Genomic DNA, 24,153 nt, shown 5'->3' on the forward strand with positions numbered 1-24,153 from the left:
TCTGTTGCCCAAGACTATAATAGGCACAGATTTACTGCTGTATTGTATTTCTGTAGTGTGTGTGTGTGTGTGTGTGTGTGTGTGTGTGTGTGTGTGTGTGTGTGTGTGTGTGTGTGTGTGTGTGTGTGTGTGTGTGTGTGTGTGTGTGTGTGTGTGTGTGTGTGTGTGTGTGTGTGTGTGTGTGTGTGTGTGTGGCGTCTGCAGGCATATGAATTTGTGTGGGCTTGTTTTGCGGGCCTGCATTTATTACTGTGTGTGTGTATTTATGTACATGTGTGTTCCCTGTGCGTTGAGGTCGGCTCTATCAATGCACGGCTTTGTTTACACGCTCTGTTCGTTTCCGTGTCACCATTTATGGCTGCTGTTTCGCTCTCTGAGAAAACATATGCTTACATTGCCAAAGTGGAACAATACAATCAAAACAAAATGTACGTACAATTGAGAGTCAGAATCTCCAATAAAGCCATTTCTATGTACCGAGATATCACTCGATGTAGGCTTAGATATAGAGAGTATGCGCGTGACATCATCATCAAACCCGGAAGTTTTGCAGGAATGCCTATACCGAGTGGCAAAAACTACTTTCTGGCCTTGACAACCCATATATCCAAACAGAAAAGTCCTATGCATTAAACAACGTTAAACAATGTTAAACTCACTTTGCATGTTGCTTTGCCACTCGATGTGCCATTCACTTTAAGCATGCGCATACAGTACCCTCTATTGCATGTTCATTTGCCTAAACAAAAAGTTGTGAAATGGCTGCTTGAAGGCATTCAAAGTATTACTTTGCATATGCAGTACAGTGGTCTCCTTGTTTTTGCGTTGGATTTTCCCCTCACAGAATACATACATAATGATGGTTCTGTATACAAAGAACATCATATCACTGATCTCAGCGAGGCTGTTTTAGTGCAGCAATGGCTGAAGGGACAAAACTCTCACTAAAACCAGTTCTGCATTGATTGAAGTCTTTATTTCACGGTATGCAGAATACAGTAGGTACATTTAAAACGAAAGCAAAAGTCTGCTACTTTGGACGACACCATGATTAAGCATTACACTTGTTTACAACAGGGTCCACCATTTTCAATTCATCAGAACATTTAGAGACGTACACAATACATTTACACTTCTATAAAAACAGGAAATCATCATATATAGTATATATAGTACAGTATGGAGAAAAAGGGGGTGGGGGGACTCAGACGGGGGGGGGGGGGGGGCAGTTTCAAATTGCAGCCGTCCGTAGGTGCTCTTTGAGAGCGGTTATGAAGTAGTCACGGGACTTGCATGTCTCATTGGCTGTTGGTATAGGGCGTTCCACATTTTAGTGGCATAGGAGCGAAATTAAATTTAATCCCTTCCCTTGTTTGAGCCGTTTGTTGAACTCCCTCTGGTGTTGTGGGTGTGGATTTGGTTGACATTAAGGAAGTATTTAGACGGGTACATGGGTATAGGTATATGCCAGGTAACATACTGTAAGCCTATGCATCTTGGTCCAGATGGCGTGACGAGTCTGAAGAGACGATGCAGGGGATGATCAGTGTCATTTAGTTAATAATAATGCCATGAATCCCCAAAGAGGAGGTTCATGGATTGGGTGAGAAAGGACAATGCAGGTCGCTCCATTGGCCCAAAGAAGACGTTCATGGATTGGGTGAGAAAGGACATGCCAGGTCACTCCATTGGCCCAAAGAAGACGTTCATGGATTGGGTGAGAAAGGACATGCCAGGTCACTCCATTGGCCCAAAGAAGAGGTTCATGGATTGGGTGACAAAGGACATGCAGGTCGCTCCATTGACCCAAAGAAGAGGTTCATGGATTGGGTGAGAAAGGGCATGCATGTCGCTCCATTGACCCAAAGAGGAGGTTCATGGATTGGGTGAGGAAGGACAATGCAGGTGGCTGGAATGGAGTGACCGAGGAACATGCACTGAACAGAAAACGGATGGACACGGATGATCCGCTCTGGCGACCCGACCCAACCAGACGGCCCGATGGGAATTAGCCGGAAGGAGATGAAGAGAAGAAGCCGTGAATCCCCAGGGTATGGATGGGCTATACACTGACACCACGCTAGACAGGAACGCCCAAAAACGTCCCATCCGGTTTTAGCCTGGGGTAAGAATTTTCTATGGCTGCCAATGCAACTTGGTCCAATCCTTAATCACATACGGACAAACATCTATGCCGATGCTATCTAACTTGCGGAGGTAGCGTGCCTTGTCCACAGGCAACAGATCTTTCAACGTATGGCATTGCAAATACGTTTGATAATCGCTACTCTGCTCAATATTGTTTTGAAAATGCCGCAAATTGCATTGCAGTGAATGAGCGCAAATCACAACTTCCCCCGGGTGGGCGGAGTCACCGTTTGAGGCGCTGATTACGCGCCGTGGTGTCAGTGTATATAGTGACATATGGTGGCTTGTCCCAAGGATCTGACTTATGTGGGAGGGCTGTCTGGAAAGAGGTATAGGCCCGTTGAAAGATTGGGTCCGGACAGTTTTCAAATCATGCTCTGGCAATAAACTGTCTGAAGGCAGAGACGAGTGCTGTTTTCCGTGTTTTTTTTTCTTTTTTATATATATTTTTTCTTTATCCCAAGGTTTGGATTGGCCTGTGAGTCGTGACACCAATCAAAGCAGAGTGATGTGTGTGTGAATCGACCGTCAACAAAAGCCCGTCCTACATGGTTTACTTTCAGAAAATTCAGATTTAGTTATTTAAAAGGATCCCTGGCTAATAGAGGGTATGCGCATGCTTAAAGTGAATGGCACATCGAGTGGCAAATCGAGTGGCAAAGCAACATGCAAAGTGAGTTTAACATTGTTTAACATTGTTTAATGCAATCAGATAGGACTTTTCTGTGTGGATGTATGGGCCAGAAAGTAGTTTTTTGCCACTCAGTAGGCGTTCCTGCATAACTTCCTGGTTTGATGATGATGTCACGCGCATACCCTCTATATATGACACATATGCCTTAACACATTATACTTGCCCTCTCTATAACTAAAATTAGAAAAATAAAAACACCTTCAACATTTTATTTATCTTAGAAATAGTCTGTTTTTCACTCAATAGGGAAAAACTCCTGTTGCAAGTGTTCTCTATTGAGTGAAAAAACGACTATTTCTAAGACAAATACAATATTTAAAGTGTTTTTAATTTCCAATTGTAGTTATGTTGTATAATGTTTTAAGTCATATACTGTATACGTCTTATTAGTCAGGGATCCTTCTTAAGAATGAATGCTGCATTTTAGAGAAGCATGTGGATTTGGTGCAGCTTGGAGCTGCTCGTGGCTGGAATGTTGTGGTTTAAATGCCGGGTATAATGACGACGGCAAACCGTCCCATTCTAGAGGTGAAAGCTCCTGATCTACCTGTCGGTCTGGTACTTCAGGAGTTCCTGCTCGCGGATACAAGAAGCTGACATGAGGGGCTGCGGGCTCACGCATCTACAGGAGTAAATGTTAAATGGTGCATTTATATAGCGCATTTATCCAAGGTGCTTTACATAGATTGTGCATTACATTCACCCATTCACACACACATTCATACACCGATGGCGGCGGAAACCATGCAAGGCACCAACCAGCACATCAGGAGCATTAGGGGAACTTCAGTGTCTTGCTCAAGGACACTTCGACACTAACTCTGGGGGAGCCCGGGTTTCGAACTGGCAACCTTGCGGTTACCATCCAGCCACTCTACCCCTGAGCCACTGCCAGTGAGTAAGCATGTATACATACAAGAGGCTGACATGGGAGCCTGTTGAGTTTCACGCATCTAGTAAGCATGTATACATATACAGCAACAAACTATTGCCACCAAGCTGCCTCTGATTGGCCTATACCGAACGTCCCCTTTTCTGTGACGCGTGCAAAACTGTTTCGCCTCTACAGTCATGTGTCACGTTGGCGAGCATCGCCGGCTTTGTGTGAAATGGCGACGCCTCGCGACTTAATGTATGATTTGTAATGATAATCCAAATATACAAGGTAACTAAAATATTCACATAAATGTTGTGGTGTTAAAGTAAAATATTTGCCTTTTGAGATGTAGTGGGAGTAGCAGTAAACATATTTTAAATTATAAATGCTCAAGTAAAGTACAAATACCTCAATATTGTACTCTAAGCAGAGTACTTAAGTAAATGTGCTTACCGGTAGTTACTTTCCTCCACTTCCTTCTCCATGGGGGAGCAGGAGGACGACTCTGTTTTCCATGACAATGCTATTGTTTGTTTTGTAGTGGGAACCTTTTGAGATGCATCTTTTTGTGTGAAAACAACCGTAGAATCTATGTGGAATGTCTTCAAGGGAAAGCACAAAGGTCACGCAAGGTGCGTTCTCAAAGTATGCAAAACTTGTGCCATGCTTTGCTGCTGTGCAGTGCTGGCACATCGCCAAACCCACATGCACGCACAGGACGTGCCTTGTCATGTGACATCACATAATAAAGGCTTGTGTGTGTGTGTCTAGCAGGGGTGCCCAAAAGGTAGATCGCGATCTACCAGTAGATCACATAGGTTGTGCAAGTAGACCACATGACATGCTCCTAAAATATAATAAAAAACTTTTTTTGGCATCTGCCAATTAAGGTGACTTGATTGATACATGACATAAGAATGACCTGTCAGCTCAAACCCACAAAGCAATACATTGTTTTCAAGAGTGTTGCAGACAAACATTACAAAGTTAAAAAACCTATGCCAATTCCATTTTGCCCTTCTATTTCCCATTTTAAGTGTTTTTCTTATATCTAACGCCTCAGGTAACTGTTTAAAACTATTAAACAGCAATGGGATAATATGTTTGTGGGTGGGTAGATCTTGTTGAGCTGGTCAGTTTAAAAGTACTTCTCGAGTCAAAAAAGTGTGGGCACCCCAGGTCTAGAGGAAGCCTTTATGACCAAGGTCATAAAATACCAACCACTTCTACAGTCATAATATCTCAGAGCTGGGCTATAGGTTCAGACTATTTGTCTTTATATTCGGCAGCCTAGGGCATACGCACCACAGACTGGTTGTTAGAGGGTTCCAACAACTTGGCATGCCCAAAAAGGAGGCAAAAAGGCTGGCAAAGTATTGCGGTGTCTCTGCTATAATTGGCAGCCGTCATATATGGCGGAGACGCTGTTACTTATACCCATAGAGTACTGAGTGACTATCGTGCTTATTGTATCATGAAAACAAAACACATACCATGATTTTGCAGATGTAACTCTAATGTACCTATACTATTTGTGTCCTTTTATGCATATCCTTTGTGTGGACATAAATAAATTGACCACGCCTCCAGGTCTTAAGTTAAGTAATAAGACCTGGTACTTAAGACACGCATAATACTGCCCTCAGAGTGTAAACAAAATGGACCGGCAGGGACAACTAATTACAATTTTAAGTTAAAACACTCAGACGAGGATCAAGGTTCAAGGTTGTACGTTATGGTTACATCTTTGTGTAGGCTACAGGTACATAAGAGTAAAACTTTATTGTTACATCTTGTGTACAGGTACATCTTGTGTACAGGTACATCTTGTGTACAGGTACATCTTGTGTACAGGTACATCTTGTGTTTGTTTGGCTTCCTTACAGACAATGCAGCGGCATGACTCACTGTCAAGTTGACCTGGGTTCTGAGGAAGAATTACACTAATATTGTTGTCATTATGCTTGTCTAATATATGGCGAGTGCGTGTCGTTGCGTGTCGCTGGTGTTGTTCTCTTAGATCGCGCAGGGCAGGCGTGGCACGCACCGCGGCAGTAAAGTCTTTATGAGTCTGTTTTCGTGGACACTTTTTTGGGGTTTTGGAATATTGGCCTCGGCGCGGCTGATGTGTGGTGTGTGTGTGTGTGTGTGTGTGTGTGTGTGTGTGTGTGTGTGTGTGTGTGTGTGTGTGTGTGTGTGTGTGTGTGTGTGTGTGTGTGTGTGTGTGTGTGTGTGTGTGTGTGTGTGTGTGTGTGTGTGTGTGTGTGTGTGTGTGTGTGTGTGTGTGTGTGTGTGTGTGTGTGTGTGTGTGTGTGTGTTGTGTGGTGTGTGCCATCCATAGGACTCTCCTCCCAGCTGTGTGGAGGTGTCAGCGACGCCTGCTTTATGTGTTGTTGTGCAGTGCTGGTCTGTGTCGCCGGTCAAAGAGTAGCAGACTACACTTTGTGACTCCATAATTACGTTTTTTATTGTTTTCTAAATTAACACCTCTGCTCTGCCCCTTAATTCCTTTGCATCTCTCTCCCTCTCTCTCTGTCTCTGTCTCTTTTCAATCAAAATTATATCCTCATTTTTCGTTTCCTCCCTCGATCCCTCTTTCTCTATATATGTTTCTCTCATTTCCACACTGCCCCCTCTCTACCCCTCCCCTCCACCCCCACCCCTCTGTCTGTCTGTCTGTCTGTCTGTCTGTCTGTCTGTCTGTCTGTCTGTATGTCTGTCTGTCTGTCTGTCTGTCTGTCTCTCTTGCAAATATTTTCAGGTCTACTCATGATGATATCAGAATGAACCACATGTTGATTTGTGCCCATTTATTTAATTAGTTGTGCATCGTGCACACAGTGAGTGACACTGTGTGTGTGTGTGTGTGTGTGTGTGTGTGTGTGTGTGTGTGTGTGTGTGTGTGTGTGTGTGTGTGTGTGTGTGTGTGTGTGTGTGTGTGTGTGTGTGTGTGTGTGTGTGTGTGTGTGTGTGTGTGTGTGCCCGCGTGCATGCATGTGGGGAGGGTCACAGACAGACACTAATCAGCCTCTGATTGCAGTGTGTGTGGAACACTTTGATCTCCTCTCTCTCTGTTTTCCTTCTCATTCTTGTTTTGGTTTCCTTTCTCTCTCTCTGTCTATGTTTTCTTCATCCTCCCATTCTCAAATCCGGAGCTGCAGGGCCCAGACTGAAGACACACCCAGATCAAATCTCTCTCTCTCTCTCTCTCTCTCTCTCTCTCTCTCTCGGAACATTGTGTAAGAACCTTGGATTGCTGTGTGTGCGCACATGTGCGTGTGTGTGTGTGTGTGTGTCATCAGCAGCAGATGTTTGAGGGCGGGCAGAAGCCCTGAAATACTTAATGCAGCTTCTTTCCTCATCATGCGACATCATGTGACCTTATTATTGGTTCTATGGACAAGTGGCTTCATGCCTACCACTGCCAGACAGGCACGCATGACCTGTGTGTGTGCGTGTGTGCGTGTGTGCGTGTGTGCGTGCGTGCGCGTGTGTTCCAGTACCGTCAACTGAATATTTTGTGATTTCAAACGTCGCAATTTCCAAGAAGAGACGGCCTAAAGCGGGGGTGCCTAAAGCGGGGGTGCCGTGCACGTCCGCACGCACTCACACACACGGCACCAGACTCTGTATGTTTTGTCTGTGTTGATATCTTCTGCATGTGTTATCTTTGGTGTGTGTGTGTGCGCGCGCATACACGTGTGTGGTCCCAGTACTGAGTGAGTTAGTGAAATAGAGCAGGCGGGTGTGCACGCGCGAGAGAGAGACAGTGTGACAGAGACTTATGGAATGTCCCAATCTTGATCCAAATGAGCCAAACGTTGCTTTAAAGAAAAAACAGATGCTGTGCATGCTCTTCTGTATACGTGAGGAGAGACCACGCAACCGTGTGTGTGTGCGTGTGTGTGTTTGCGCGTGCGTGTGTTTGAGGCAAGCTCTCCTCAGCTGTAAAAACAGTGCCTCTTCCTTCACCCCATTTTCCCATCTATCTCTCTCTCTCTCTCTCTTTCTCTCACTCTCTCTCTCTCTCTCTCGCTCTCTGTGTCTCTCTCTCTCTCAGCTTGGGCTGTCATGATGATTAGCCTACGAGTTGACAATTAATTGTGACACATAATTGCGATTCACAATTTAATAGTTTTTTCTTTTGCATTGTCTTCTCAGTTAACCCATTTTGACCTGAGATCAGATTCTAAAAATATCTTCTACATCCTGACATGTTTCTGAAAAAGCTATGTTTCTGTCAGTCGTTCTTAGATTTTTCAAAAATAGCAGACCTACAAGCTCGTAGCGCGCCACTCGGTGGTGCGCTATGAGCTTGTAGATCTGCTATTTTTCAATAGCAGATCTACATTAGTATTCCTGCTTGCCTTTTAGCATTCAGCATTCAGACGGTGTGTCACCACCATTGCGGTCAGTGGTCGGTGGTGTTTCCCTAAAGGTGGGGCGGAGCCACCGGAGGTGCTCATTAGTTCCAGATGGACTGTATAAGACCAGTACGCCTTCAGTATGCATAATGATGCATGATTTATATTAACTCGCTGCGTCCCGCATCGAAAACAGCAGATCTACAAAACATACGAGGCCTAATGGGACTACTAGAAAGAGAAGCTGTTGTATGCTATATCATCATGTAACTTTAAATTAACGCCTGTATGCTAATGATTCATACTGTAGTCATAGATATACTCCCATTTTATGATTCATATTATGCTCCCATTTGATGGGCCTCCAGTGGCATTCGGATCGGTTTGAATCAGCAACAAACAAAATAACGTGGATGAGAGCAGTGAGAACTACTCATTGATTCCCGTATTTATTTCTGGCTGTGTTTGTCAGCCTTTTCTCGTATTTGTTTACCTTTTTTTAACCCATGTAGACCTGGTGTAACCTATACGCTGTTTTACCTTGCCTCCCGGATGCACCCTCCATGTGTCGCATACACCTCTGTGTCTTTTTTTCTACGCAACCCTAGTGGGATATTGAATGACGCGCTCGCAGGATACAATTGGACCGATTAACTGTCTATCAGCAACACTTGCAACGGGTCTTCTGTCCTTTTTGCATTTATCTATCTTCGTATCCTCTTCTTTTTGCCGTATATTTTTATGCTCAGTGATGTGCAGCATCACTGAGCATAAGTGGTTCGACCTCGGTCGTTAGAAATGTGCTATACAAATAAAGTTTTGACGGGTCACGAGCGCGTCATTCAAAATCGCACTAGGGTTGCGTGAAGACTAAAGACCCCTGTCCAGGACGCTGCTGCCGTGTCCAAACCAACTCTTGGACGTGTGTGTGTGTGTGTGTGTGTGTGTGTGTGTGTGTGTGTGTGTGTGTGTGTGTGTCTCAGACACACACGTATTTATGCGAGTCCCAGGAATACATAGACCCCCCCCCCCCTCCCCCCAGGGAATGCTTCTATTACAGTGCATTACCCATACTGTACCTAATTTGGTGTTTCATCTATTAGAACTAGGGATGAGACATTGTGGCCGATATGAATATCAGATATAATTAATTGCTGTTATGGCCGATAACCGATATTATGTCTATGGTCTCATTTTGTATTGAAAAATTATAATAATTTTGTCCATTCTGAAAAATACATTTTGCAGTCTGCACTGCATGCTTAGGCAAGTCAGATTTAACTTTAATACCTTTTTATAGTTAATATTGTGAGCTTGTAGATCTGTTCAAGCTGTTACTTTGGGCTTGTTCATCTGTAAAGACTAAAGATTAGTCGGACCGATTAATTAATCGGTCTGATTGATTAATCAAACCGATGCCCATTAATCTAAAAACAACTCAAATCGGCCGATCCCGATGTGTTTGCCGATTAATCTCCCATCACTAATTAGAACGGGTAATGACTATTATAAATAATTAATATCTATTCACCCGTGTACAGGGTATGTGCGTATGTATGCACATATTGCGTGCCCATAAGTGTTTGTGTGTGCAGTCTTATTACTATGCAGAGTGCAGGTATGTGTGGCATGTGGTGATGTTGCAATACAGTAGCTACAGTCGGTGAATGAATGGTTGAACGGGTGCATGTTTAGACCACAGTCCTTTGTTTGTTCTGTTTAGTTTTTTGAGTGGTGTAAACCACTCCTACAACTGACTTTGTTAGTTTACGTGTCTGTCTGTCCGTCTGTCCGTCTGTCTGTTCGTACCAAAAAATGAGCATGGTGCATTGTGATTGGCCGGAATGAGACATTACGTCAGTGACCACAGCTGATCAGGTTATATAAGACCTTGCACCACTCAGTTCACACGGGTGTGATTTTTACTTTGTGATATACATTATATCTCTCTGACTCTTATATCTCTCTCTCTCATGATGAATGAATGTGGATGATTTCCCATTAACTATGATATACAAGCCATCGACGCCCATTATAGCAGAGGGTGCTGTGTTGCCTCTGACTTGTGTCTCGAACTTGAACTTGTGTGTCTAGTGACTAGTCCCTCCAGACGCTGTGCATCAACGTGCAGTGCAGTGTTGTGCTCTGTTATGTTATGTTTATGTTGATATGAACATCACAACAAGTAAGACACAGGAAGCGAACGCAGCTGTTGTGGCAGTCTGACACACACACATACACACACAGAGCTTTTTTTTAATTTGAATTTGTATTTATTTTGATTCGTTTTTTTGTTGTATTTTTGTGCGTGCGTGTCTGCGTGCGTGCGTGCGACCGTGTGTTTTTGTGTGTGATACAGCTGCGCCCTCTGTTGGCGGGCGGTGTTACAGCGTGACACACACACACACTGGGTCTCATAGTATTAGTAAAGGCTCACTGGCGTTCGCAATCACATTGCACAATAAGTACAATTTGTAGATGTGTTGCTTACAGTTTTAGTTTTCAACACCTGTCCACAGGAGACCTTTCTAAATATACAATAAGTACAACATAAGAGGAATATATACTAGTAATATCAAATCATCATACCCATGCATTACATTGTCTTGTGAAACAAAACAAAAGTCATAATCATTCAGGTAACACCATGTCAGAAACTATACATGATTCAGTGAGCACAGTTCTGTGCTCTGTCCTCTGTAAAACACATTCATTACCATCCGTCTGTAGTTTTAGACCTGTGGGCAAAGAGTTCCAAAGGTTTGCTCCCTTTGCTGAGAAGACAGACACGTCCTTTACTGAGAAGACAAGACTGTCCTTAACCCATTTTGGGCAGGAACGCCTTTTGGTGTTAGCATTATGTTATGCTTTAGCTATTGAAAAATAGCAGATCTACAAGCTCATAGCGCGCCACCGAGTGGCGCGCTACGAGCTTGTAGGTCTGCTATTTTTGAAAATAATCGAAGAACCACTGACATAGAAACATAGCTTTTTCAGAAAACTGTCAGTATGTAGAAGAGATTTTTAGAATCTGATCTCAGGTCAAAATGGGTTAACTGAAGGCAGACTGTCCTTTACTGAGAAGACCGACTGTCCCAATGAGTTCTTACACTTGGGAACAGTACGTTTGTTCAGACATTGACCCTGGTTGTACTGTGTGTGTCTCTCCCCTCCCCAGGCTCTATGCATCAACGTGCAGTGTGTCTCTCTCCCCTCCTCAGGCTCTATGCATCAACGTGCAGTGTGTCTCTCTCCCCTCCTCAGGCTCTATGCATCAACGTGTGTCTCTCCCCCCTCCTCAGGCTCTATGCATCAACGTGTGTCTCTCTCCCCTCCTCAGGCTCTATGCATCAACGTGTGTCTCTCTCCCCTCCTCAGGCTCTATGCATCAACGTGTGTCTCTCTCCCCTCCTCAGGCTCTATGCATCAACGTGTGTCTCTCTCCCCTCCCCAGGCTCTATGCATCAACGTGTGTCTCTCCCCCCTCCTCAGGCTCTATGCATCAACGTGTGTCTCTGTCCCCTCCTCAGGCTCTATGCATCAACGTGTGTCTCTCTCCCCTCCTCAGGCTCTATGCATCAACGTGTGTCTCTCCCCTCCTCAGGCTCTATGCATCAACGTGTGTCTCTCTCCCCTCCTCAGGCTCTATGCATCAACGTGTGTCTCTCTCCCCTCCTCAGGCTCTATGCATCAACGTGTGTCTCTCTCCCCTCCTCAGGCTCTATGCATCAACGTGTGTCTCTCTCCCCTCCCCAGGCTCTATGCATCAACGTGTGTCTCTGTCCCCTCCTCAGGCTCTATGCATCAACGTGTGTCTCTCTCCCCTCCTCAGGCTCTATGCATCAACGTGTGTCTCTGTCCCCTCCTCAGGCTCTATGCATCAACGTGTGTCTCTCTCCCCTCCTCAGGCTCTATGCATCAACGTGTGTCTCTCCCCCCTCCTCAGGCTCTATGCATCAACGTGTGTCTCTCTCCCCTCCTCAGGCTCTATGCATCAACGTGTGTCTCTCTCCCCTCCTCAGGCTCTATGCATCAACGTGTGTCTCTCTCCCCTCCTCAGGCTCTATGCATCAACGTGTGTCTCTCTCCCCTCCTCAGGCTCTATGCATCAACGTGTGTCTCTCTCCCCTCCTCAGGCTCTATGCATCAACGTGTGTCTCTCTCCCCTCCTCAGGCTCTATGCATCAACGTGTCTCTCTCCCCTCCTCAGGCTCTATGCATCAACGTGTCTCTCTCCCCTCCTCAGGCTCTATGCATCAACGTGTGTCTCTCCCCTCCTCAGGCTCTATGCATCAACGTGTGTCTCTCCCCTCCTCAGGCTCTATGCATCAACGTGTGTCTCTCTCCCCTCCTCAGGCTCTATGCATCAACGTGTGTCTCTCTCCCCTCCTCAGGCTCTATGCATCAACGTGTGTCTCTCCCCTCCTCAGGCTCTATGCATCAACGTGTGTCTCTCCCCCCTCCTCAGGCTCTATGCATCAACGTGTGTCTCTCCCCCCTCCTCAGGCTCTATGCATCAACGTGTGTCTCTCCCCTCCTCAGGCTCTATGCATCAACGTGTGTCTCTCTCCCCTCCTCAGGCTCTATGCATCAACGTGTGTCTCTCTCCCCTCCTCAGGCTCTATGCATCAACGTGTGTCTCTCCCCCCTCCTCAGGCTCTATGCATCAACGTGTGTCTCTCCCCTCCTCAGGCTCTATGCATCAACGTGTGTCTCTCTCCCCTCCTCAGGCTCTATGCATCAACGTGTGTCTCTCCCCCCTCCTCAGGCTCTATGCATCAACGTGTGTCTCTCCCCCCTCCTCAGGCTCTATGCATCAACGTGTGTCTCTCTCCCCTCCTCAGGCTCTATGCATCAACGTGTGTCTCTCCCCCCTCCTCAGGCTCTATGCATCAACGTGTGTCTCTCCCCCCTCCTCAGGCTCTATGCATCAACGTGTGTCTCTCTCCCCTCCTCAGGCTCTATGCATCAACGTGTGTCTCTCTCCCCTCCTCAGGCTCTATGCATCAACGTGTGTCTCTCTCCCCTCCTCAGGCTCTATGCATCAACGTGTGTCTCTCTCCCCTCCTCAGGCTCTATGCATCAACGTGTGTCTCTCTCCCCTCCTCAGGCTCTATGCATCAACGTGTGTCTCTCTCCCCTCCTCAGGCTCTATGCATCAACGTGTGTCTCTCTCCCCTCCTCAGGCTCTATGCATCAACGTGTGTCTCTCTCCCCTCCTCAGGCTCTATGCATCAACGTGCAGTGCAGTGACGTTCTGGAGACCCTCAGCCTGGTGTTCTGCGGCGCCGATGTGAACTGCTCCACGGACGTGGCAGACTGCCCCTCCCCCCTGGCCCTGGCCCACGCCCACTGCCAGCCGCTGCAGGCCGAGTTCCTCAGCCTCAACCTCAACACAGGTAACCACGACTGTCTAGCCTGGAAACCAGACCAATCTGCCAACAGGAAAAAACAAAATCCCCGGGGACGTTGTGGCTCTGCCACTCTCCACATTTGAATTTAATTTCGAGTTGTGGGGTGACCAATCGTAGGCCCACTATTCAAAGTGAGACTAGGGTAGGTACCCTCACAAAAAACATGCAGTAATCCTGGTCTCTAAACTTCCTCCCCCTGGCCAGCCGGGGCGCTTGATGGAATGGAAAGGAACTGGAATAACGTGTTCCTTCCACGCGCTACGTCCAACCAGGGAAACTCCCCCCTGTCAGGTGTAAAGGAGCAACTTGGACACACAGGCATGAAGGAAGCATGAGTTCAAGTCCGTTGCTCTCCCCATGTCCCCCATATATGGGGACTAGGTTGGCGGAGGGTGTGTAGAGCCCAGGATCACATTAGATAATTGACACAGGGGTGAAAAATGGGTTACAAAATCGTGGGATAAAAATAAATAAATAAATCTTCCACGCCGACGTTCCAGACTAATGTCTATGCCGTTGAAGGTATACCCGACCCGGTCACGTGGTTCATGTACTCGCGCGAGCCCATAGACTCTAACGCATTCCGTAAACTTCCCGGTTTGTCCCTATTTTGAAGCCTTCAAATAGGGACAAACCAATAGAAGTCAATGTAGAAGAGCCGCCATTGGGGGGTGCATACTTAGTTTAGACTAGTCATTGGTTAGACATGGGTTAAGGTTAGGTTTAGGTGTGCTGCCCCGTGGGAGGTTAGGTTTAGGGTGAGGGTTTGAGATAGGTTGTAGTTGTAGGACTAATGACTGGTCTAACCAATGACTAGTCTAAACCAAAAACTGTCTAAACTAAGTACTGCACCCGCCATTGGACTGGCCCCATTCATGAAGTGAACGGAGTTTGCGTAACTCTGTCTATACTCTATGGCTCTGACCCCTGCTAAAACATGGTAGGGTTCGTGTGGCTATAAGCCGCTTTTACGCAGACGTCGCGCCATGTCTGAGTGTGACGAGGAGCCGTTATTAATGCCGGCTTTGTCTGTGCACACAGAGTGACGCTGCGCTAACACCCTCTCCATGTGTGTTGTGTTGCGTATATACATTGCATGTTGGCGTGGTGGAATAAATCACAGTGTTACACAATGACAACAGCAGCATTTCACAGCAGCTGTTGGTAGATTCTATGCAGTAAAATTGATTGACAGCCATCCACATATATACGTGGCATAAAGGCTTCTTTTCCAAATGCCTATAGTGTACAGTGGTGGAAAAAGTACTCAATTGTTTTACTAAAGTAAAAGTACCAATACTGAAATGTAAGACTACTTTGTTACAAGTAAAAGTACGGAATTGAGAATGTACTTGAGTAAAAGTACAAAAGTATCGGCATCAAAATGTACTTAAAGTACTAAAAGTAAAAGTACTCATATTGCAGACTGTCCCATTTCACAAGTTCAAAATGTGTAGAAAATCTATTGAAAATAGCAGATCTACAAGCTCACAATGCGTCGCAACGCGACGCATTGTGAGCTTGTAGATCTGCTATTTTCAAATGGCCGAAATGTATAGGGTTGTAGTGGTTAATGTATGTTTTCTAATCAAATTTTAAATCGCCAAAGTAACTATAGTAACTAAAGTTTTCAAATAATTGTAGTGGAGTAAAAGTACAGATTTTGGCTCCGAGATGGAGTAGAAGTAAAAGTACTGGAAATTGGAAATACTCAAGTAAAGTACAAATACCTCAAAATTTTACTTAAGTACAGCACTTAAAGGGATAGTTCAGATTTTTTGAACTTAAGTTGTATGAAATACTTGCCATTAATATAGTGGCTGCAACTGTATTAATTGATTGCCCGAGTCCCATGGTGGGAGTTCTGCTCTGGTTTTGGTCAATATTAAGTAGTTCCGGTCATTTTGTGGGGGGCACTGGGGCCACGCAGTAAAAGTAAATTAATCCACAAAACGAACGTAATTTGTATTGTTGACCTATTTCTAAAATATTAGCGCGACTTTCGTTCAACTTTGACCCCTCTATCACATGGAACTATTTTTTGGGCGTAGTGATATGGACACAAAAAACATAGTTCTGTGTGATAGAGGGGTAAAAAAAATAACGAAAGTTGCACTAATATTTTAGAAATAGGTCAACCATACAAATTACGTTAGTTTTGTGGATTAATTTACTTTTACTGCGTGGCCCCCAGTGCATCCCACAAAATGACCGGAACTACTTGATATTTCACCAAAACCAGAGCAGAACTCCCACCATGGGACTCGGGCAATCAATTAATACAGTTGCAACCACTATATTAATGGCAAGTATTTCATACAACTTAAGTTCAAAAAATCTGAACTATCCCTTTAAGTAAAATTACTTAGTTACTTTCCACCACTGATAATGTACAACTCACTCACCTCCATGTCATTTAACACTCTCTCCCTTTCTTTAGCTCCCCTCGCTTATTTACCTCCCCCCTCCCCTCTCTCTCTCTCTCTCTCTCTCTCTCTCTCTCTCCCCCCCCTCCCCTCTCTCTCTCTCTCTCTCTCTCTCTCTCTCTCTCTCTCTCTCTCTCTCCCCCCCCCCCTCTCTCTCTCTCCCTCTCCCCCCCCCCCCCTCTCTCTCTCTCTCTCTCTCTCTCTCTCTCTCTCTCTCTCTCTCTCTCTCTCTCTCTCTCTCTCTCTCTCTCTCTCTCTCTCTCTCTCTCTCTCTCGGTTTATCTGCACTTAAAAAACCTGTAAGAAGATAGGTTTCTCAATAAAGTTGTCACTGTCGTATCTCAGTGAGAGCTGTAAACGGATGATGATCACATGCTACAGCTTGTGTGGTTGTCGAGAGGCTGTTTACTCCGTAATTTTTTTTTACGATGGCTTAATTCTCAGATTGCTTGTGTGGACACACACACACACACACACACACACACACACACACACACACACACACACACACACACACACACACACACACACACACACACACACAGTGTAGCGAGTCTAGCGACCATTGGTGGAAAACGTACTGAAATGTTTTTCTTTAAGTAAAAGCATGAATACTGTAATGTAGAAGTAAAAGTCCAGAATTCAGAATTAGAGAGTAAAAGTACAAAAGTATTGGCATAAAAATGTACTTGAATTACAAAAACTCCTAATTATACAGAAGGTGCCATTTCAAGTTTTAAAATCTATAGTATTGGCTATTTTCAAAATGACCATAATGTACAAAATTGTACGTAAGTACAGTACTTAAGTAAATGTACTTAGTTTCTTTCCACCACTGCTGTAAACAGAAGGTCCCAGGTTCGATTCCCGTTCCCGGCGATGTGTCGAGGTGTCCATGGGCAAGGCACTTAACCCATTTTGGGCGGGAACCCCTTTTGGTGTTAGCATTATGTTATGCTTTAGCTATTGAAAAATAGCAGATCTACAAGCTCATAGCGCGCCACCGAGTGGCGCGCTATGAGCTTGTAGGTCTGCTATTTTTGAAAAATCGAAGAACGACTGACATAGAAACATAGCTTTTTCAGAAAACTGTCAGGATGTAGAAGACATTTTTAGAATCTGATCTCAGGTCAAAATGGGTTAACCCCTGCCTGTCTGTCCTCATGGCTTTCAGACACTTAACCATAGAGCTATAATATAATCTAGAGAACGGATTGAGGAGCGATAGGCGTTTTGAAGCCATAGAAGAACGACAACATCTTCCGATTCTAAAAATGTCTACTACATCCTGACAGTTTTCTGAAAAAGCTATGTTTCTATGTCAGTCGTTCTTCGACTTTTCAAAAATAGCAGACCTACAAGCTCATAGCGCGCCACCGAGTGGCGCGCTATGAGCTTGTAGATCTGCTATTTTTGAATAACTAAAGCATATTTTTGAATAACTAAAGCATAACATAATGCTAACACCAAAAGGGGTTCCCGCCCAAAATGGGTTAACCTGGGCCCAGCCCGCCTGCAGTACCAGGCTTTGACCAGTAAAGGGAGGTGGCTTCAACGTTGCCCGGCCATTCTGAGGGCTTGCACTTAAACCCCTGCCTGTCCTGTTATGTCTTTCAGAGCTGCCGCGGTCAGAAGTGGGCGGGCTCATGGAGGCGTTTCCTTATAAGGCCACGCCCTCCGTCTGCCACAACGGCTTCCTGTTCAAGACGGGCTCCATGATCAGAGCGGCCACCGAACGCAAGGGACAGGAAGGTACGCACGCACAGTCACGCAGTCACCCACGCAGTCACGCACGCAGTCACGCACACAGTCACGCACGCACGCACGCACGCACGCACGCACCGGCAGAGGACTGTTGTCCCCTCTAATGTCCAAAAGGGTGAAGATCCCCTTAGCGCACCGTTTCCCAAACAGCGGGTCGGGACCCATTTGTGGGTCACGGACCAATTCTTATGGGTCACGACTCGAGTACAAATCCCACTTTATTTTCCTACAAAAAAGTCTTTCAAATGATTTTTTTCATATTTTTTATATTTTAAAACAAACAAACATATTTAAATTAATAATTCAGAAGTAGTGACAAGTACCAATCTACAAGATTGCGTGTGACAGTTACGGATACATCGTTCTATAGCGTAACTGCCTCTATGAATTTTCCTAAAACAAAAGCTTCCTTACCTTTAGTGAACAGCCAACTTAACATACATTTCACTCAGACATCCAAAGCTAATCTGAGCGGTACAGCATCAGATGCATGTGTGCGTCATTGTCATGACAACCTGTGTGTGGATGTGTTCAACCCGCTGCCTGTGTGTGTGTGTGTGTTCAGAGTTCAGCCGGAGATGGTGCACACTGAACGACGGCTGCTTCAGCTACTACGAGAGTGACAAGAACTCCACGCCCAACGGAACTCTGAAGGCTGCCGAGATCCTCTGTCTGTCTGTCAACGCTCCCAAGAAACACGGGTACGTAGATCCTCTGTCTGTCTGTCAACGCTCCCAAGAAACACGGGTATGTAGTAGGGATGCACCATATTGGTACTATAGTCGGAATCAGCCATATCGGCCATAAAAAATGCAATATCGGTCTCAAAATAATACAGATTATTTAATCGGTTTTCACAAAAATCAACTTTTAATGACCACCCGACAGGAGTTCTATTTCGTCCCTGCTGACCGGTCCTTAAGCACTGAATACGTCCCTTCGCGCATGCGCCGTCGAGTATTTTATACCAACAATGTCAATTTTGACCCCATGATGACCCGGAGTCGTCTATATCTTCCGGCAGTCTACAGGGGTTCAGTCCCTAATTTCTTCTCGCTCGCCTGTGAGAACTAAGTTTGCACCGAGCTGCGATGTGTTGCTATGGAATGCAAGACGTAGCCTATGGTGCCTGCCGAGTCGCTGGTAGTTCCGTGACCGCATCGGTCGGAGTAGCGGCTGTTTGCCCTCCAGGAACTGCGACTATGGATTTTGTTTTTAAGCCTCTGAGTAGAGTTTATTTGGATTACGCGTGGCAGCGTCCGATCTCTCTCGCCGGTAATGAAGGCGAACAAAACCTCCCTGGACAAAAGGTACGTTATTGTCTAAAGCGGTGCTATCCCCGCTAAACAGACGTTCAAATTATATGATATATTGCATCATGGCATAACCTCTTGTGAGTAAAGGCTGCGTTTGCGCCACCTCCCTGCTCCGCATACGAGGTTTGTTTGACGGTGAACGCTAACAGACGTTCAAATTATATGATGTATTGTATCATGGCATAACCTCTTGTGAGTAGAGTCTGCGTTCGCGCCGCCTCCCTGCTCCGCATACGAGGTTTGCTCGACTGTGAACGCTAGCGCTTATTATAAGCGACTATAAGATTTCCCGAAGGATAAGAACACTGTCATATTGCCTTCGTTTGATAAACACGCTACTTGCAAGCTTTGGTTAGCCCCTGCTGTTGATGGCAAGCGTTGGCGCTTCATTCTCTCAGCAGTCAGCATATAACTTATGATAAGTTAAGTTAGTTAAGGCTAAGTGTCATTTTCTGTTTGGCAAGCCTTGCTGGCCAAAGCCATAATGCCGATAATATTGGCAGCGTTCAAGCTTAACTGCTTCCGCGGATAGCTTGTCTTCTTGTTGTTGTTGTTATTAGCCCGGTACAGGAGCAGCTACCTGCGTCCTCCCAGGGTATTGATGTTGCTACCAGTAGTTTGTAGCTCAATAGTATTAACAGCTATTGGTGTACATAGCTTGTCTGGTTATTAACCCAGCTGGCCCCCAGCAGTGGGCCTCGATACTGATGCTGCTACCAGTATGTCTGGACTCAGCTCAAAGCTCTATTAACAGTGTTTTGTGTATACAGTGGGTACAACTTAGTTTTTTCCCAGAGGTACCCCTGGGTACCTCTGGGTACCTCTAGGTCCTATTAGCCCAGCTGGTCCCCAGCACAGGGCATCTGGCGCTGCTGCCAGCGTAGCTCACAGCTGCTACCAGTAGCTTAAAGCTAAAGGCGCTTGTTAGCTCAAGCATTTATTAACAGCTATTGGTGTATAGCTTGTTCTGTTTATTAGCTGCAGCTGATACAGGCAGCGTACGCGCTCCCTTCCTTCAGCAGGCGGCCCCTATCGGTGGAGCTATCGGTTGTAGCCTTTTCTCCAAAACTTGTTTGTTGGTTTATTTAACCAAACTTTGGGCTGGTGTAGGCAGCGTTAGTGCTCCCTCCTCCCAGCATGAATGCGTAGTAGTGCCTTGACTAGCGCATTGGAAGTGTCTTTTGTTTCGCTCTGGACTAGCAAACATAAATAATAATGCACTTGGAGTTTGGATAAACGTCATAGTGCTGTGATAAACGTTCGCATAGGAAACACTACAGCTGCTACATAGCAGCGTCCAAGCCTCGACTGAAGGCTACTTTATTATAAGTAAGCCTCAGCTGGGGGTACAGGTAGCGTGCAAGCTCTCCTCCCCCACCGCGACCATGCAGGTCGCACAGTCTAGCTAACAGCAGCGTTTGTGCGCTGTTCCTATGACGCACTTTACATCTGGTTAAATCTCAAAGTGCTACAATGAGCATTTGCATAAAACGTAAATGCATATTCACATGCTGCGGCAGGTATAGCAGCATTCAGTTGTTTGATTAAGTCATTATATGCCGATCTAAGTTAAAGCCTCTGCTGGTACAGGCAGCGTACGCTCCTCCTCCCCCCAGCATATGGCCAACACCTAGCAACCAGTAGCGTCCGCGCCCTGGGCTAGTTGGGACTGGTGTGCACCGGCCGGTCCAGAGGAACCGGTGCCACCACAACAGAGAGCTCCCACTTTTGTACCTCGAAAGCCTCTGCTGGTACAGACGGCGTACGCACTCCCTCCAGCATATGGCCAACACCTAGCAACCAGTAGCGTCCGCGCCCTGGGCTAGTTGGGACTGGTGTGCACTATGCCGATCTAAATTAAAGCCTCTGCTGGTACAGGCAGCGTACACGCTCTCTTCCTTCAGCATATGGCCAACACCTAGCAACCAGTAGCGTCCGCGCCCTGGGCTAGTTGGGACTGGTGTGCACCGGTGTGCACTATGCCGATCTAGATTAAAGCCTCTGCTGGTACAGGCAGCGTACACGCTCCCTTCCTTCAGCATATGGCCAACACCTGGTGTGCACTGGCCCGTCCAGAGGAACCGGTGCCACCACAATGGAGAGCTCCCACTTTTGTACCTCGTGTGAAGCTCCCCTTCAGCCGTGAGCCGACCTTGGTCCTGCCCCGTGTGCCAGGAGGAAAAGGTCTGACCGCCGGCCACAGCAGATCTGAGAGGACTCAGCTATCTGCAGAGCTGGCCCACATGAGGTCCATGCTCACCTCGGATAACACCTAGGCACCTCGGAGGGTTCGAGTGCCTCCCCCTCCGATGCCACAGCTGACGATGTACTCTCCCCGACAGCTTAAGCTATGCACTTCCATGACTATGAGGAAGATGCAGAAGACGGTGCCTCCCAGGCATCAGAGCCAGCCTCCCACTTCTCAGCTCAGGACCCACTGGCCGAGATGGCTCCATGCGCACCTTCATGCGCATAGCCGTGGAACGCTAATTGTTAGTCATACCACAGTAGGCAGTCGGATCCTCCAAGCGCCTTCTTCAGACGCGGGTCAGCCCTCACCGTCACTGGAGGCATTTGGTGTCATGTCCTCAGAGAGGACGGCTGATGTCCATCCTAGCTCTAGCCCATCGCCAAGTCGGGCTTTCACAGTCAAGCCTGACTGAGGAGCCTAGGCCAACTCTCCGTAGTCTCCCTGAGGAGCCAGGAGCACTAGGTGGTTCAGCTGTGCAAGAATCGCTGGAGCGAACCATCCAGGTGGGGAAGCCAGGCTGCAGCATGCAGGCCTATGACACATCACGCCTCCCAACGAGCTCCAACAGAGATGAAATCACTGTCCTCTGAGCTCGCGTATCACCGCCGGCCCACACTAGGCCAGTGTGTTCCTTGGCGTCCCACGCAGGGACCTGCCTGTGACTCTCCGGGCTGTGCAGTGCCTTCTGACGCCAGCCCCCCATATCCGGCGGGGTCAAAATGGCCGTTATCAGCAACATGACGAGAGCCCTAGTATCAGACCAGGAGTGATGTGTCCTCCTGCCCAAGGGCGCAACAGAGGCCGTAGATCCTCAGTCACACCAAGGGAAGTCCGATCTACATACTTCCTCGTGACGCAAGACAGACTGTTGTCGACATGTCTTGAACTGATGGGACCCAACAGTGTTATGAAGTTCATGCTCTGCTCTACAGCACTTCCTGCCGTACCTGAGAGGCAAGCACATTCTCATACGTTCGGGCAACACCTCGACCGTGTATCATGTAAGTCATCGGGCGGGGCCACGTTTGCTTGGCTGCCGTAGGTGTCTATGGACCCTCTGACTTGGGCAGCCCCCCCCCCCCCCCCCCCCCCCCCCCCCCGCCTGATCAGCCTATGGGCAAGTTATCTAAGTGGAGAGCGGGACTACATGGTAGGCTCTCTCCCATCAAAAGCTTCCATGAGGGGAGCGGTACCCCATCCAATGGTGGTGAACACTAATCAGAGGCTACCTCGGCAGAGCGGAGGTGGACCTCCTCACCCTAGAGTCGCTGACTCACTAACCTCTCTGGTTCTCCCTAACGGAGACATCCAGCCCTCCGGGCCAGGACGCAATGGTCCGATGGTTTCATAGAACCTGAACGCCACAAATGGCTGTCAGCCCGCAGGCCTTCATGCCACATAGCCAGTATGAACAGAACGACCTGCATCGTTCCGACACACATGGCCCTAAGTAGGCCACCGCCCACAGGGCACTATCCTTTTAAATGCGCACTGGCCAGAGGCACTGCATATGCCTTGCCACTGCCTCTCTGATACGACCAGCGCTTCAGAGAGTTCTTTAGGAGGGTCACACCATACTTCTGGTTGCCCCCCTCCAGCCAAGAAGTACTTGGTTTCCTCTGCTGAACAGACCCAGTCGGAGGACGCCATGGCGTCTCCTCGACAGAGGTCTCCTCAACTGGGAGGCGGTCGGATATGGCATTCAAATGCTCGACGCCCCCAACTGTGTGTTTGACCGCTGGCAGCCCTGAACCGCTGCCGAGCAGCTGTGTGGAACCAGCCAGGCATGCCACCCTGAATTCAAAGGTGCCATGACATCCATCAGACTACGGTACGATAACCGATGGAATCTATTTCCAACTGACGTGAGGGTCAGAGCAAAGACCTAGTGCGCTGCTCTGCCTACCTTTCTGGAGTTCCGCAGTCCCTCCTAGACGAGGGCCGATCTCCTACTCTAAAAGCATAAGTAGGGGAGATATCATGTCGATATGCTAGAATCAATATCGCACAGCCACAGTGGGGGCACGCCCCGTTTGTCAGTGACTTGCGTCTGGAGCAAAGCTCAGACGGCCTGAGTGTCTCTGTGGCCGAACACAGTGTTCCTCCTGAGGGTGCTGTCACATACACACCTCAACCAGCCTATACGGCTAGCACAGTCTTGCCCTCCACCAGGAGAGTGGATTGACAAGCGGGAACTATTGCGCCCAATGTGGGCCCTGAGAGCCGCTTGTTAGACCTGCCGCATGCATTCGGCGGTCAGAATGGCTGTTCTGTTGTGACGATGGCCCTTTCAAAGGTGGCGCTCTCTCCTGACAGCGCCCGCCCCACACTATTGTGGATGCCATTAACCACGCGTATGGGGCGAGTAACCGTACCCTACCATTTGGCGTGAGGTGCCACTCTAACGGGAGCGTCCCCACATCATGGGCTGCCCCGAGGGAAGTACCCCTGGAATATATCTGCCGCTGCCTCATGGGCATCACAGCGAGTTTTCTATGTTCCACTGGGTGAGTGTTGCCACTCCCCACCCGCTGGACGTGGTCCTCTTACGAGAGTCCTCCGATTCTACTCCTTATGGCTTGGGATCAGGATTCCTCGTGACTTTGCTGGTATAAGTCATTCAGTGCTTAAGCACCGCCTCTGGCGGTCAGCAGGGACGAAATAGAACGTAAGTTACGTATGTAACTATGGTTCTATGAGTCCCGAATGACCGCCAGAGCACTCTTGTCACTCAGAATCCTCGTGGTCTCGCGAGAAGATTCTGTAGGGACTGAACCCCTGTAGACTGCCGGAAGATATAGACGACTCCGGGTCATCATGGGGTCAAAATTGACATTGTTGGTATAAAATACTCGACGGCGCATGCGCGAAGGGACGTATTCAGTGCTTAAGCGGTCAT

General features: G+C 47.2%; 1 protein-coding gene across 6 annotated transcripts in view; it reads left to right on the top strand.

Annotated features, from left to right (window-relative positions):
- Nucleotides 1-24,153, top strand: part of arap1 (ArfGAP with RhoGAP domain, ankyrin repeat and PH domain 1) — a 135,013-nt gene that overhangs the window by 64,700 nt on the left and 46,160 nt on the right. For all 6 annotated transcript variants that reach the window (XM_079515137.1, XM_079515140.1, XM_079515136.1 and 3 more), the window contains exons 15-17: nt 13,308-13,482; nt 17,541-17,675; nt 18,253-18,388. In XM_079515137.1, the coding sequence (XP_079371263.1) occupies nt 13,308-13,482; nt 17,541-17,675; nt 18,253-18,388 (446 nt within the window). The remainder of the gene's footprint in view (nt 1-13,307; nt 13,483-17,540; nt 17,676-18,252; nt 18,389-24,153) is intronic.

This window comes from Electrona antarctica, assembly GCF_951216825.1.
Source record: "Electrona antarctica genome assembly, chromosome: 11".
Lineage (NCBI taxonomy): Eukaryota > Metazoa > Chordata > Actinopteri > Myctophiformes > Myctophidae > Electrona > Electrona antarctica.